A 16,631-nucleotide genomic window follows, 5' to 3' on the forward strand; every position below is an offset into this window, starting at 1 on the left:
GTGTGTGTTTGTTAGTGTGTGTGTGTGTGTCCGACTGTGTGTGTCTGTTAGCTAGTGTATGCGTATCTGTCAGTGAATGTGTGTGTATTTAGAAGGCGGGGCAGGGGGGAAGGGTTGGGTGGGGGTGACGTGCGCGCGCGCGCGGGGGGTGGGGGGGTGTCTGAGTTTTGTCCTGCCTAGGGCAGCACAAAACCAAGATACACCACTGGGGGGAGGACTGGGATTTAGTAGAGGTGGGGGACTGGGATTTAGTAGAGGTGGGGGACTGGGATTTAGTAGAGGGGGAGGACTGGGATTTAGTAGAGGTGGGAGACTGGGATTTAGTAGAGGGGGAGGACTGGGATTTAGTAGAGGTGGGGGACTGGGATTTAGTAGAGGGGGAGGTGTTTTTTTTATACTGTACTTTTCAAAATAAGTTTCTATGAAAATTTAAGTTTTTGTTTTTTTGCAGCCCACATAAACTTAAACCTTGTTTATTTGGCCCTTGCTAACATTTTAATGTTTGACTTGATTGCTCTACAAGATAGACTAGGACAATTTGTTCCTTTTTCCCTTTTTTAAATTTAAGAAACAATTTTTGTGCTTTATTTTAAGCTTTTTGGCTTGGTGCTCTCAGTTCAGCTACTTTGGCCTAAAAATTAAAAATTTCAGTTCTCTTCACTTCAGTGAATAACCCTGATAGAATAGGATGGATTGAACACCAAATCGTCTGACTTCTGAAATGGAGATCAATGTGTTTGTGCTTTGGAGAAGATTTTTGCAAACTGTTCATAATTGTTTGAGGACTTGAGTGATGTCGCATTAATTTGTCCATGACAATGTAGTTAGAATACAAAAAAATAAAGAAAAAGGATTTAGGCCCCTCTAATATAGGTAAACATATATTTAGTCCAATGAGGTGAAATTAAGGATTTAAGGATTGCAGAAACCAAAATCAGACAAAAGATGGCGCAAAAAGTTGTCTCAAAATGGAAAGGCAAGTCCCATTAAAACGATTATCAAGCAAAGTAAATAGCATGTGACAGAACAAACTCAGAGAAGTTCCAAAAACATTTTTGCCTAAAATTTGTAATGAATTATGTGTATCGTGTTTCACTTTATATCTAAGCGAATACTGAAATGTATTTATGTGGAGTCTGTTATGTTTATAAAAAAAAAACACAAAAAAACACTCTGGGGATTGTTAGAGGCCTAATGAAGACACACAGTCTTTACTCCACTCTACTGCTGCTGTCTGCAGAAAAGCCATTTTAAGTTAAAAATTAGACACCACACCTGCTTGCATGTTTATCAGACATTTATAGAATTAATCTCATCATCTATTTAGATGGATTCCCCCCCTCCATTAGATCAAACATTCTTTTAGACCAAGCATGTCAAACTCGCAGCCCATGGGCCGCATGCGGCCCACAATGAATATTTTTGCGGCCCGCGAGCTTGACATGCTTACTAAAGCAGAGTAGGCACCTGCTCTCCCCATATTGCAGGTGCCTACTCTGCTCATTTACCCGGCCGGGGGAGAGGTCTCTGGCGGCAGTGTGTGTGTCTGTCACTGTGTGTGACTGTCACTGTATGTGTGTGTGTGGCTGTCAGTGTATGTGTGTGTCTGTCAGTGTGTGACTGTCACTGTGTGTGTGTGACTGTCAGTGTAAGTGATTTTTTAGTGTATGTCTGTCTGTCGGTGTGTGTGTTTGTTTGTGTCTGTCAGAGAGTGTGTGTGTATGTCAGTGTGTGTTGGTCAGTGTTGCGATGGCCGCGGCTGGACAGTGGGGAACCTGGCGGGGCACGCAACACCACATTCTGACGTGACGTTAAGGTGCTCCCCCTTCACAGGTTTTCAAGGAGTAGCAGGAGGATACGTTTGGCACAGGATATGGCGCTATTGGGGGTATACCAGAGGCTGGACTCTGGAGTTGCATACTGGCAGCAGCAATGTGAGTGGAGTCTGCTTGTTGGCTAATATTGTTTTTTTTAAACAAGGGCTGGGGTTTACTAGAGGGGGGTGGTGGAATTTAGTATAGAGGGGGGGGGGGTGGGATTTAGTACAGAGGGGGGGGACTTTGAATTAGTACAGAGGGAGGGCTGGTATTTAGTACAGAGGGGGGACTTGGGTTTAGTAGAGAGGGATGCTGTTGTTTTTTTTTATACTGTACTTTTAAAAACAAACCTACGTTTCTATGAAAATGTAAGGTTTGGTTTTTTTGCGGCCCACATAAACTTAAACCTTGTTTATGTGGCCCGTGCTAGCCTTTGAGTTTGACATGCTTGTTTTATATAACCGAAGGATAGACTCCAATTTCATTGGATACAACACATCACTCTCTATGTCACTATATAGATTCTCATAGCTTGATGACCAAATTGATGATTAACAATCACAGCTTAACACCATTAACTATACTATACGCTAGGTTCCAGGCATTAACTGAACAAGTTTTAACTAAAACCTATTTATATATCTAATAGAAATACCCTGTTACTTGTTAGTTGTTTTTTGCCTTTGCAAATTAGAATGTAAATGTTTGAAGCTGTGTTATGCTATGTACATCTGATATTTATTGGTGTAATTTGGAGAAATACACATTTGATATCTCCGTATGGAGAGGGACTCTATTTCTGTTTATAATGTTTACATGATTTGATTTGAAACACATTTTCACATAACTGTCACAAGGGAATTAAAAACTAAAACAAAAAAAAAAATTATCAGCCATGTCAGATGAGTAACATACTAATTCATTTATTAGCGCTGGATGACACGTCCCTTAAGAACTAAATGTGCCTGATACATTGTGGTTTCTAGTGGGTTAATGAAACAATTGCTGTGGTAACTGGGTAGTGGCTAGATAATGTATTGGAGATGTCTATCTGTGCTGTCAATATATCGAAGTGAGAGCTGTAACACCCAGTCACAAGCGTGGAACTGTTTATTAGTGTCACAATCAAAACACAGCGAATTAGCCTTAAAGCATCATGAATTACAGCCAAAATATTCAGGTGCATAATTAAATTTATTGCATCACATTATGCAAGCATAAAATACGGCTTTATGCCAAAGAATATTTTATTTAAAGTCTGAAAATTCAACATTCTTTGTTTAAGGGTTTGGCTATGTACAAATAATTATTAAGCTCCTTGATTTATATACATTTATATATTTACATTTATATAGGATGTACAATATAATAGAAACTTTCCTCAGAAATATCTGAAGTACAAAATTTTGTTTCAATGTAAACAGATCTGTAGTTTCAAATTTTCGTGTTCGAACGTAAGATGTACATATTCTATGAATCGATGTATGACAAGAAAATCCACGCTTCTGTAAAACAGATATTGAAGCAAAATGCCAAAAAGTACAAAAAGGTGGAAAAGATGTCCAGCTCTATCCTTTTGTCTAAGAGTATATAAACTAGAGGAGGTCTTCCAGTAGTCACATGCTTCGAGAGTAACAATATTGCAATCTCCTTTGCAAAAATGATTTCACAGTAGATCAGTTGCTGTGAGCTTGATGCTGTGTTGCTGTCTTGTTTCCATGCAATAGTGTGTGTAAAATAGTGCAATGGTACTGTAGGAGCCATCTGTCTCTGCAAATTAAAATAAAACAAGAAAGTAAAAAGGAATGAAAATGTAATACAACACCCGATCAGCCCTTGGTAGCGTAAATGCCCAGTACCCCTGCAAAAAGATTTCACTGCCAATCTCCTGCAGTATGTGCAGTCCTGCCCCCTTCTGCTCAGTGCCAGGATGCCTGGTCCCCTTGGCACTAATTGCATTACTAAAAAGATGTACCCCCTGACTCCCCTCATGTCCCTAAATGCTGAGTGGAGTCTTTTTTTTCAAGTTTCCCTGTAAAAAACAAAAAAATAATTTCTACTCACAATCTTTTTATCTTTATCTTTTCATATAATACAAAAGATCGTTAAAAGGCAGAATGCTACTTTTAAAAACAACAAATACAAAAACCCCAAGGAAACCCAACAATATCACACATATACAAAAGTGGCTGGCAAACAAATAGTCTTACAGCTGTAAACCAGAATATTTTGACATATGGAAAGGTGGAGCCTGTAGTTTTAGGAGGAGTTGCCGACCTATAAATTCACAGGTCACCCCTCCCACTGGGCCAAGACCTCCTGGTTTAGCTCACCCACCACTCCCTGCATTCACTTAGTGGGCCCCCTTTTCACTCCTTTAACTTGGTTTATTGTCCCCAACTACAAATGCCTTTTATTTCTGTAACATTGAGATACAACTATTTTTTTTTTTATTTACTTCTTCTTGTGTTTGGTTGTTTTTTCCTACTAAGTTCATCATGGGGTTTTTAAGTATAACTCCAAGCACCATAACCACTACAGCCTGCTGTAGGAGTGCTGTTGCACGGTAAGATGTCAAACCATTTTAGTATGGTTTGACAACTTACCATGATCTCCTGGGCTCCTGTGTCTAGGAGAACGGATGTGCCTATAGAATAAAGCATTGCTGATCCAATACTGTGACCAGCTGACACTCAGCCTTGCTGCTCTGTAGAGCTAATCGGATTCTCCAGAAGTTGAAGAATGGAAGCAGGCGGTATGGCTGCCGGCGCCCAGCAGGATCTAGGTAAGTTGTTTAACCGCACTAAAATGGTTTGACAACATTCCATAAGTCAGCCCAGAGCACTCCTGCCATGATATCTACTACAGCAGGCTTGGTGTGTTAATTTAAGTTTTGTTTTTTTCTTAGTTGAAAAGAGTGCCTTTTTCCAACACCAGGATATAACGATATGAGGTTTTGACATGCTCGGGGATACGGCACAGATGGATGTTGCTAGGCCTGTTACTGTTGCCAAAGCTTGAGGTAGGTGATAAGGCCTTCGCTCTGCCATCTTGCAGAACCCATTGTGGTGGTGAGAGTGCTGATATCAGCAATGGATGGTGTTTTCCACCTCACCTTTTTGGCAGATATGGAGGACATGCAATCCCAAAGGTGAGTAAGTTGTCTCTACCACCAAGCCACTGCCCTATATGTATCTATTTCATATAATAATAATAATCTTTTAATAGAAAAGTTAAGAAAATAAATTGAATAGTTAAAAAAAACACTTCACTTCCCAAATAAAAATAAAATGTGTATATATATTTAATTATGCATTTTTTTCCATTAGGGGTAAATATAAACAACAGCTTGCAAAAGCTGTAGATCTCTTGTCTGCTGCCCTTGTAATCTCTCCCCTTCTAACTCCGACCAGACTTTCTGTGGCTGTCTAATCACAAACTTCCCAATGCAGCTCAATGAGAAGTCTTTGAAGGGCAGGTGTTTTGATCAATTGCTGCCTCTTGAGTTTAGCTACACTGAGCTAACCAAACCAGGAACTAACAGAACTGGTTGTCTGACTGACAGACAGTGAGATGTAACAAGGTTTTCTATTGAAATCTGCACTTTTTGTAAAATGAGAAAAGTGCACACACTCATCACACATAAAGCATTTCAGCAAGCTAAAGTGCCTTAGGTGTGTTCAGTGCTCCTTTAAGCAAAGGAACCCATCTATACAAAAATGTTTAAGTAGTGCTTAATGCCAAGGGGCTGGGCATTCCTGACACTAAGGGCAAAGAGGGCAAGGAACTACATACTTTCTGTCTCTAAACACCTCTTGCAGTCTATCAAATGTTTTGCCATAGACACTTTATCTAAATTAATTGTTCAATACCTTTTTTCACATTTAGGGCCACTCATTATTTTGATATTTTTCATTCTTTTTTCTTTCTTTCTTTTCTTTTTGCACTCTCTCCAATTCTGCTTCATACATCATTTCCTGTATTAAGTATTTTTCTCTCCGCATCCGATCTCTTAGGTCCTTTGGAAGGTCGGGTATTAAATAAGAGATCAGGTTCTTTATGCAGAAAACAAGGTGCTGTAAAAAGAACAAAAAAACCCAAATGTTTACAATTATTTATATAGCGCCAACGTAATCCACTGCGCTATATAATAGGTACACAAAACAAACATTCACTTCTGACAAAACACACAGCATACGAGAACAGCAGGTGAAGAAGGCCTTACCAGAACAAACTTACAATCTAAAGATACAGAAGAATACTTTGGTATAAAATATATGCAATTACTAAATTAAATTAAATAGATGTTCAAAAATAAAATTTCTCTTTTCAGCCACAAATGCACTCTGTGTATTGAGGTTGATAAAAAAGAAACAAATTCAAATATTATATATTTGAGGAGTCCCCGTGAAACAAACTATATATGGAACAGTTTTAGAACATGCGCATATGCTAAATTGCATCTCACATTTCATTGAATGGCTCCCCCTCCCCCCCCGAAAAAACAAATAAAAAACAGCAGTTGTTGTTACTATAATGAAATGTTACACTTTTAAAAAAAAACTTGAATCAAAATGAATTGAAATATCCCCTCTGAAATGACTACTCGTGATACTGAAGAATAACAGTGTGGTTTTGGATTGTGCACAGAGGGACAGATTGTGGAGCAGTTTGGCCTCACTCCAGATATTATTTGCATTACACATATGAAAGAATTTTGTAACAAACCTCAAATACAATGATGAAAGCCAAGCGAGCCGCAAGAACATGCCAAAATTGCAGTGTGTAAGCATATGGCTCAGGAGCATGGGGAGGGTCTCTATAGTCCCGGTACCTTAAAAGGAATAGAAATATAAAAGTTATGAAATTAAAAAGGTATTAAATATAGCCAATAATTTAAGTTTGTAATTTATACAAGTAACACAATGTTTTTATTATAAGACACAGAACCGAGTATTATGCTTGAGTATAGTTAGGTGAATTAATTTTTGTGGCTCATGTTTGACTTGTATTTGTTTATTACACTGATTAACTATGAGTGTTATTAGCTTTTTTTGTTGTAACAAATATCCTAATATGATTCATTTGGTTGTGTCTAGTTTTCTTCCTTTTGTCTATTTTTCTCTTTCACTTATGGCTTATTTACATAGTTTTTTGTTTGTTTTTTTCCGGTTTTGACATTAATTCCACTAGTTGTCTGCAAGACAGGCGCCAATAGTTTTGCCAAAAACCAAATAAAAAATAGATTTGATACATTTCCCAACCTTACTGTAATAAAATATAACCCTTATTTTATCAATTAAAATACGTCAAATAGAATTGATAAACAACATGCAATAAAAGTATTATAGTCAGCTACCAGGTTCTAAGAAGTAATTTACAATAGTAACCGAATATATTGGAAATACTAGAAAAAATATATCTTATGTATCTTAATTAAATTGAAGATCTAACTGCTAGACCAAAATAGCTGCAAAGCTGAAAAAAACGAAGTGAGATGTGTGTGTGAATCAAGATTATGTAGTTTATATAAGTTAAAATCTAATTGCAATATGTTTCACTAGTTAACAGAGTAGCAAATAAAAGTAATACTCAATGATTTGGTTCTAATGGACTGAAAGCATACAAATAATAATAAGGTGAAATGTATAATAGATCGCAGACCTAAGTACGGTAATTGGAAAATTAAAACATATTAATTAAAACTACTTCAAACCCTAATAATATCTATAAATCATCCCGGGTCTCTAATCAGGATAAAGAGTAGAATGAGTTAAATTATAACTTAAATGCTAATAGTGTGAAGACCTAAACTAACATTAAATTAAGAAAGAACTGCAATGTATCGTAGTTCTTTGGTTTAAACACCTAGCCTCAGCTATATAGGAAACAAACACAATAAACATATATAATTAAATTGAGAAAAAAAATAACATAAAAAAAACCCAAAATATGTGTTTATATATATATATAACACATATTTTGGGTTTTTTTATGTATATATATATAAACACTGAACAAAATTATAAATGCAGCACTTTTATTTTTGCCCCCATTTTTCATGAGCTGAACTCAAAGATCTAAGACTTTTTCTATGTACACAAAAGGCCTATTTCTCTTAAATATTTTTCACAAATCTGTCTAAATCTGTGTTAGTGAGCACTTCTCCTTTGCCGAGATAATCAATCCACCTCACAGGTGTGGCATATCAAGATGCTGATTAGACAGCATGATTATTGCACAGGTGTGCCTCAGGCTGGCCCAAATAAAAGACCACTCTAAAATGTGCAGTTTTACTGTATTGGGGGGATCCGGGGTAGTCCAGGGGGGTGTCCGAAAACCAGTAGGTATCTGGTGTTGCCACCATTTGCCTCACTCAGTGTAACACATCTCCTTCACATAGAGTTGATCAGGTTGTTGATTGTGGCCTGTAGAATGTTGGTCCACGCCTCTTTAATTGCTGTGCGAAGTTGATGGATATTGACAGGACCTGGAATACGCTGTCATATACGCCAATCCAGAGTATCCCAAACATGCTCAATGGGTGACATGTCCGATGAGTATGCTGGCCATGCAAGAACTGGGATGTCTTCAGCTTCCAGAAATTCCAGAAACTGCACATTTTAGAGTGGCCTTTTATTTGGGCCAGCCTGAGGCACACCTATGCAATAATCATGCTGTCTAATCAGCATCTTGATATGCCACATCTGTGAGGTGGATGGATTATCTCTGCAAAGGAGAATTGCTCACTAACACAGATTAAGACAGATTTGTGAACAATATTTGAGAGAAATAGGCCTTTTTCCGTACATAGAAAGTTCAGCTCATGAAAAATGGGGGCAAAAACCAAAGTGTTGCGTTTATAATTTTGTTCAGTGTACATTTATATATATGCATAAAATATTCCTATAATAAATGTATTCCTAAAATAGAAATAAATATTCCTGTCTATAAATGAATAGCCCTATATCTGTGCTTTCGAGTGCACCTATCTATCATAATTCCAATCCACTAAATACCCTTTCCCTGAAACGCAAAAGAAACATAAAGCTGACTTACAAAATAAAAACGGATCTACAGTGTGCTAAGAAACCCAACTTGCCATGTCTCTGCCAAACTGCAATGTCAAATACCATATATCTGATAGTAGCAGACAAATTCAGAGCCCTGACAAGCATTTCGCCTTGAATAGTCTGTCTTCAAGGGACAGTAATATCGGAGTGTTGCGAAGATTAAATATGGTGCTTCACACTCTGATTGGTTCACAGAAGCTGCCAATAGAATGTGGCCAAATAGGAGCAGTTCACTATAAGTCAATCTTCCGAACCATTGAAACAGGCTATAGAAAAGTGAGTGAACCGGTACCTCTCTCAAGTGAGGAACTAGAAACAAGTGAGTACCATAACCTATTAGGCTAGGCCAACATTCGTGTTGGTATTAGAATTAATTTGTTGCAAAATCCTTCACCAAAATAAACCGCACGTGCTTGTAATCAGGTAATTTACCTGTGTAGTACTGCAGTAAAGTGCATGACCAAAGTGGTCATGGTGTTTGGAGTAACCCTTTAAAAGAGAGGTAGGACTGTATTCTGGTACCCCTTATATTTAAAACACAATATTTACATACCTGCAATATTTTGGCCCAGATAATCCAGATAATGTAGAATCCGAACGGTTTTCGAAATCGGTGACCAAGAAGACAGACAAGCTAGCATTTACATAGCCAACCATGCATCTACAGAGAGAGACCACACACAAAATACTAAACGGCATATTATTCTTATTGCACCATAATAGTAATTCAAATTCTACATATTTCTCCCAATCAACCCACACGTCATAGTTTTTTTTTTTTTTTTTACAATTGTAGAGATGTCTTCATCATGAGATGTTTTTTTTTTTTTTGAAAAGTGAAGAAATAAATCTTTATTGGAGGTGACAAATATAATAATTTTTTTTTCCAACAAGTTATTGAGAATCAGGTGGCTGACATACAGATGATCACAGATCTGACAGTGTTTTATACTAGCAAAATATTGGAGCCGAATGCGCATGCAGGGCCAGAGCCGTGCGCATTAAAAACGCCCATAGGAAAGCATTACTCAATGCTTTCCTATGGACGGCCAGCGTCTTTTCACTGTGATTTTCACAGTGAGAATCGCGGAAGCGCCTCTAGCTGCTGTCAGTGAGACAGCCACTAGAGGCTGGATTAACCCTCAGTGTAAACATATCAGTTTTTATGAAACTGCTATGTTTTCAGCTGCAGGGTTAAAACTAGAGGGACCTGGCACCCAGACCACTTCAATGAGCTGAAGTGGTCTGGGTGCCTATAATGGTCCTTTAAGAAATGGCTTTTTATATCCTTCTCTTCTGCAATTCGTTTTTTAGTGACATACGATTATTTTTCACTATTCACTACTTTGGGTTACTTTTGTAAATATTGTATTCCATTTATTAATATTTATGCCATCTTAATAAATCGAAAAATATTTTTGAACCCCCTAAAAATGGATTTCTCTCTTTTTAAAATGTATTTCTGTTTATGAGAGACATCATAAAAAAAATGCATATTCCATCTAAGAAAAAGATTTCAAGGCAAAACATTACTGTACTTTTCTCCTGCTTGTCCTTGACCTGCACATGGTCCGTATTTATAAGCGTAAACCAGGCGTGGAATGAAGTCTGAGGTCACAGCAATGACAAACGCATTTGTAATAACCGACAGGATTCCAATTCCTTCTAGAATTCCGTACCAGATACCTAAAATATAATGTCAACATGAGATTCAAGCAACTGTTGTTAAGAGTTTTCTAGAACATAAACTAACCTTGGTATTACAGATGGCTGTGGATCAAGGACAGGTTGACACATAGGTTGACACACTGTTCCAGTACGTTAACTGGAGATGTGACAAGTGTTAATCTAAATAGTCGTGTTTGTTTGTTTTGGTTACAATGCGTAGATCAGTGGATCATAACATCTGGGTATGGACCCAAAAATATGTCCCCATGTCATTCTAATGGGTCATCAATTGTAGGATCACCAATAATAAAAGTTTTACTGTCTTAGTACTGCTTTTAACCTATCCAAAGCAGGAGCACACCTGACTCTGGCTTATTTATCATTGATCCTGAACTAAATTTACATTGATCGCTGGGGAGAGGGGTGGGGAGGGTGACGGAAGGATGCCGGAAGGATGGCATGGCTTGTCTTTCCTACCTGCATGCAGTCAGCGTCGGTGCAAGGATTTTTGCTGCCCTAGGCAAAAGTAAAGTTTGCTGCCCCCCCCATATGACATCACAATGCCCCATGTTAACTAACGCAAGTGCTGCAGTGCCGCCGTGTTTACATTAAAAGGCCTGCAGGGACAGGCTATAGACACCAGAACCACTACATTAAGCTGCAGTGGTTCTGGGGACTAAAGTGTCCCTTTAATGTGAGGTAAATTAGAGATTAGTGCCACGAATAATATACTAGATTGCCTACTTACAATCAGATGAGGATGGTAATGGGCTCTAGCTGCAGTCTGGCTCCACTCGTCTGGTGTAGAACAGGCTCTCTGGAGGCTGTTTGTGTTCTGGGAGAACGGAAAGCAGCTCCATTTTTTAAAGGCCCTTTACACAGCTCATGGTCTGGGCCCCAGGGTCCACCTTCATGTTCCACCAAATAGTTTGTTCACAGGAGTAGGGGATGTCCTGATATGTGTGTAAGGAATGCATTGTGTGAATCTGTGTTTGTATGTGTAAGGGCTGCAATGTGTGTTTCTGTGTATGTACGGGATGCAGTGTGTGCGTCTGTAAGGGGTGCATTGAGTGTGTGTAAGGGGTGCATTGAGTGTGTGTAAGGAATGCATTGTGTGTTTCTGTGTGTGTAAGGGATGCATTGTATGTAAGGGTTGAATTGCTTGTGTGTGTGTGTCTGTGTGTGTAATGAATTGTGTGTTTTTCTGTGTGCAAGGGGTGCATTGTGTGTGTGATGGATGTCAATCTCTCCCTCCTCCCTTGTCACTCTCTTCTCCCCCTCTCCCTCCCTCGTCACTCTCTTCTCTCCCCCCCCTCGCCACTCTCTTCTCTCCCCCCCCTCGTCACTCTCTTCTCTCCCCCCTCGTCACTCTCTTCTCTCCCCCCCTTGTCCCTCTCTTCTCTCCCCCCCTTGTCCCTCTCTTCTCTCCCCCCCTTGTCCCTCTCTTCTCCCCCCTTGTCACTCTCTTCTCCCCTGCGTGTCCCTCTCTTCTCCCCCCTCCCTTGTCACTCTCTTCTCCCCTCCCCACTCTCATTCCCCCTCCTAACCCCGTCAATTCCACTCCCTGTCAATTACTTCCCCCCACCGTGTCAATTTATTTCCCCCCCTTTCAATTTGTTCCCCCCACCCTGCCTGTCCATTTATTCCCCCACCCTCCCTGTCCATTTATCCCCCCCTCCCTGTCCACTTATTCCCCCCCTCCCTGTCCATTTATTCCCCCCCTCCCTGTCCATTTATTCCCTCCCCTGTCCATTTATTCCCCCCCATCCCTGTCCATTTATTCTCCCTGTCCATTTATTCCCCCCCTCCCTGTCCATTTATTTCTCCCCCCCTCCCTGTCCATTTATTTCTCCCCCCTCTCCATTTATTTCTCCTCCCCCCTCTCTCTCCATTTATTTCTCCTCCCCCTCCCTCTCCATTTATTTCTCCTCCCCCCTCCCTCTCTATTTATTTCCCCCCTCCCTCCCTCTCCATTTATTTGTCCTGCCCTCCCCTCCCTCCCTCTCCATTTATTTCTCCCCCCTCCCTCCCTCCCTCCCTCCCTCTCCATTTATTCCCCCCTCTCCATTTATTCCCCCCTCCCTCCCTCTCCATTTATTCCCCCCCTCCCTCTCCATTTATTCCCCCCCTCCCTCCCTCTCCATTTATTTCTCCCCCTCCCTCCCTCTACATTTATTTCTCCCCCCCTCCCTCCCTCTCCATTTATTTCTCCCCCTCCCTCTCCATTTATTTCTCCCCCCCCATTTATTTCTCCCCCACCCTCCCCTACCTATGTTGTAGCGTGGCCGAGCTCTGTACTGTCCGCGGGTACAGGGAGCTTTTGTTTCCTGTACCCGGCCGGACTAAAAGGAAGTGAACACTCAGTGTTCACTTCCTGTTAGTCCGTCCGGGTACAGGAGACAAATGCTCCCTGTACCGGCGGACAGTACAGAGCTCGGCCACGCTACAGTGAGGGAGTAACAGGAGGGAGCGCTGAGCGCTTCCCTCCTGTCAGCTCCTCTCTTCATGCTGCGCCCTTAGGGGGGCCGGCGCTCCTGGCGGCGCCCCTTCCCAAGGGGCGCCCTAGGCGGCTGCCTAGTCCGCCTTAATGGTAGCGCCGGCCCTGCATGCAGTACATTCAGTTATTGCCTAAATGAGGGGGGGGGGGAGCTCTTGAGGGTTTCACTCTTTGATGAAGCAATTCAACTTATTTTACAGTTTTATCTATTTCTCATTTCATATCTCTTTTCAGTGCATATCCTCTGCTCACCTAATTGTATCTTGTGTTCAACTCTAGCACTGCACTAATTTTATCTTGAATTTAAAAAAGAAAAACAAATATGCTGTCTCCTTTATATACCTTGTTTGCTGGATATGATCTTATTGCTAACTGCACAATGTCTGAAATGTTACCCTTGTTCTTGCTCAGCACAAAAAAAAATAAAGAATAAATAAAAAAATAAAAAATTACATTGATCGAGCTTACATTATATTGTTCTGAATATCGCCTGCATCTCTGACCTTGCCTGTTCTTCACCTTTCAGTTTCCGACTCTAGTGCTGGGCCATAAATTCTTGTACCGTTTTTGTCTGCTATTCATTCTGTTCTTTATGTAGTTTGCTGCAGCCTTATTAGTTCCTGACATTTAAGGGGTTTAACAGAAATATGTGTGTTTACTCTGTATAATATTAAGATTGAGGTGGATCATTGACTTAATTCACTGTCCATTCGTTGGGTCCTTGTCAAAAAAAGGTCAAGGACCACTGGTGCAGTCAAATAAAATATAATTTTTTTTAGATATTAGCACAGTTTTTGTCCACATTAAACAGGTGATCTTAAAAAAAACAAAAAAACTGTTTTTTTTTTATATCAGTCAATATACTCCACTGTTGAATATAAATAAATGAGCTCTAAATGTCACCCACCTATATCCTTGGCTCGTGAAGCTAATGGCCGTCTCCACTGAGTGATGAATTTGTACGCATCAATGCGGATTTCAATGATATTATTGAGTAAGGCAAGGAGTGGTGCCAAAGGAAATGCAGCTACAAATATTGTAGTGAAGCCAAATTGAAGAACTGTGTAAAAATAAAACAAGGTTTAAACATTAATTTGTTAAATTACTTAACGGATAGCATTCAACAAATATGGATTACCAAATGTATGCAAATTTCATCATTCGCATTGTTCTAATTTACTCTATTATCAATACCATGACCTTCTGGTATAAACTTGCCATAAAATTCATTCACTCAACTCTTTTCTAAAATTAAGGACTTTTCTCCCAGCTTAAGAGCTACTCTTATTTTTAGATGTTAGATGAGAATCTGCTATAAAATGATTGGTAAATTATTAAAACGGGAGTGATTGCAAGTATCAATGCATATATTTAAATGTTTACTATGAAATGAAAAGACCCTCCTCCAGAAATTGGAAATCAGGTTACATTCCACCATGTGGAAGTATGATCTGGAACAGAGCATTCCCATCAGCACCTTGGAGAGCACATGGGATAGATATGATTAAGGTGTACAGGTTCTAAGTAACAACGTGAGATGCACGTGTTGCCATTCTGTTTACCGTTGGTGCATAATGAAAGTCTATGACTTTTCCCACCCTATATTTTCTATTTTTCTGCCCACATTCTCTGAAAATACGTTTTACCATATGTTTTAGCGTTAATGAGCAAAGAATGTATTGTCGATATATTTCTACCAGTACAGCAATTGTATTAGCTTTTTAAATTGTTCATTTTTCAAGATAACTGGAGATTTCACTGAAATTCCTCTTCTTACAGCAACAGTTTCAATGCAGTTGACAGGAATTCCTTCATTAATGGATGCCCCATATGCGTGATGTCACCAAGAAAAAAATGAAAGAGTGCAATATCCACCAATTAAATCTTTCAGACCTTTCTGACAATGACAGTGGAAGCTTGGATTCCTAATCACCAAAGTCATGCCCCTTCCCCTGGTAGACAAACCATCTCGATATGCATGATTTCTCCATAGGCATAAATTATATGCTGTTGCCAGCAGAAACGTATCTAGTGTCCTTTTGCCCACCCAGGTCCAAAGGATCTCTGAAAAACACCAGGAAGAACAGGAAGTGTCCTCAATGTTCATCTATTGGCTCTGACCTTTTTGGAAAGCCCATTAAGTGCTTGATTAGCTTAGCTGCGCTTTAGAATAGGACAAGGTCATGCACATCAAGGCCTCCTGAGCACCTCAGTCGTACAACAAACGTAGGTGTTAACTGCACTTTTCTTACCTGCCTATAATGTAACATGTTATTTCTAAATTTTGTGAATGCTGTGCCCGGGAGTGGGATTGACAGAGATCTAAACACATAAAGCAATTTTGGTAAGACCATCATTTTCAGAGTGTGAACACGGCCAATCAAGGAAATATTGTAAGTTGTTCAGTTTGCCAGAAGTGTTTGCAATTCCTAAACAAAAGAGGCACAATTAGCTAAATAAACCATTACCTTTACTCTCAGACAATTAGTTTCTGGGAGTTATATTTTGAAATGGAATAAAGAAACCAAATCCAAAAACTCTGCCAATCAAGAAAATGTTTATGCCCTTGCATTCTTTCAGTTCAGTTTATATCCTGAGAGTATTGAAAAGTTGGAGATCAATCTGTTTAATGACAGAAGTGTAACTGTTGGTTTGGTAAAAGTTAAAAAGATATCAAAAGGCTTATTTTGTTACGCGCACCGCCTCCATGCTCCCCGCGGCTCTGGCTTTAATGTTTCCTGCGTGGCTTAGCAAAGGGCTGACAAATGCCAGGTGCCAGGGCGAAATGACATTTGTCAGCCATACTGTGATTGTATATATACTGTATACACTGCCCCCTACTTTTGTCCCTGGCCCTTTATGTGTGTCCCCCTAAGTATTAATCCCGGAGACGTCACTGCCTATGCAAAGAGCAGACTTTGATAAAATGCCTGGAGTGTCCCTTTAAGGATCAGATGGCTATAGGCAGTTACTGGCCTTTAAGAATGCTCAGCATTCCGTTTTTATTTGTATTGTGAAAGTCATAGTGATTACAAAGTAACATTGCCACTGTTAGAAATACCTATGGGAGATTATGAATGGCTAAGCAGTTTCTCTATCACATTCGAAGAAAAATGGAAGAAGTAGCTGTTCAGCCGTACAGTGGTTTGGTGCCAGATATACCATTAAGACACACACTAGAGATTGGAAAGCAGTTTTTTCTATTACTGCTGCCGCTCCTTAATCTTTGCAATGACAACAACTAAGAGAACGTCATCTCATAAACAATCCAGACAGACTAAATCGTCATGACGGGTCACATTTAAAATGCCCAACAAAGTGTAACCTAGTTCTGTTTAAGAGCTTGGTTAGTTAATCTCAATACAGGATTCTACATTACACAAAGACTGTTTATTTATCATTGATGGAGCTTTAAACCTATCCTGGCTGAAGCTGGCTTGAATCTTTGTGTTAAGAGCATCAGACCTCCCAGTCCAAACAATTCCCAGGCCCGCAAATATCCCAAACCATACTTTCATCACAGACATCCACTCTACCCAGGGTTCTTCTTCTATTGTTATTGATTATTTTATATAG

General features: G+C 39.6%; 1 protein-coding gene across 3 annotated transcripts in view; it reads right to left on the bottom strand.

Moving 5' to 3' along the window:
* Positions 1-2,801: 2,801 nt before the first annotated feature.
* Positions 2,802-16,631, bottom strand: part of ANO4 (anoctamin 4) — a 250,595-nt gene continuing 236,765 nt past the window's right edge. For all 3 annotated transcript variants that reach the window (XM_063447227.1, XM_063447226.1, XM_063447228.1), the window contains 6 exons: positions 13,963-14,115; positions 10,429-10,576; positions 9,444-9,551; positions 6,546-6,651; positions 5,690-5,893; positions 2,802-3,587 (listed from right to left, as the gene is read on the bottom strand). In XM_063447227.1, the coding sequence (XP_063303297.1) occupies positions 5,702-5,893; positions 6,546-6,651; positions 9,444-9,551; positions 10,429-10,576; positions 13,963-14,115 (707 nt within the window). In that variant the 3' untranslated portion in view covers positions 2,802-3,587; positions 5,690-5,701. The remainder of the gene's footprint in view (positions 3,588-5,689; positions 5,894-6,545; positions 6,652-9,443; positions 9,552-10,428; positions 10,577-13,962; positions 14,116-16,631) is intronic.

The sequence above is a fragment of the Pelobates fuscus genome, chromosome 3, assembly GCF_036172605.1.
Source record: "Pelobates fuscus isolate aPelFus1 chromosome 3, aPelFus1.pri, whole genome shotgun sequence".
Taxonomy (NCBI): Eukaryota; Metazoa; Chordata; class Amphibia; order Anura; family Pelobatidae; genus Pelobates; species Pelobates fuscus.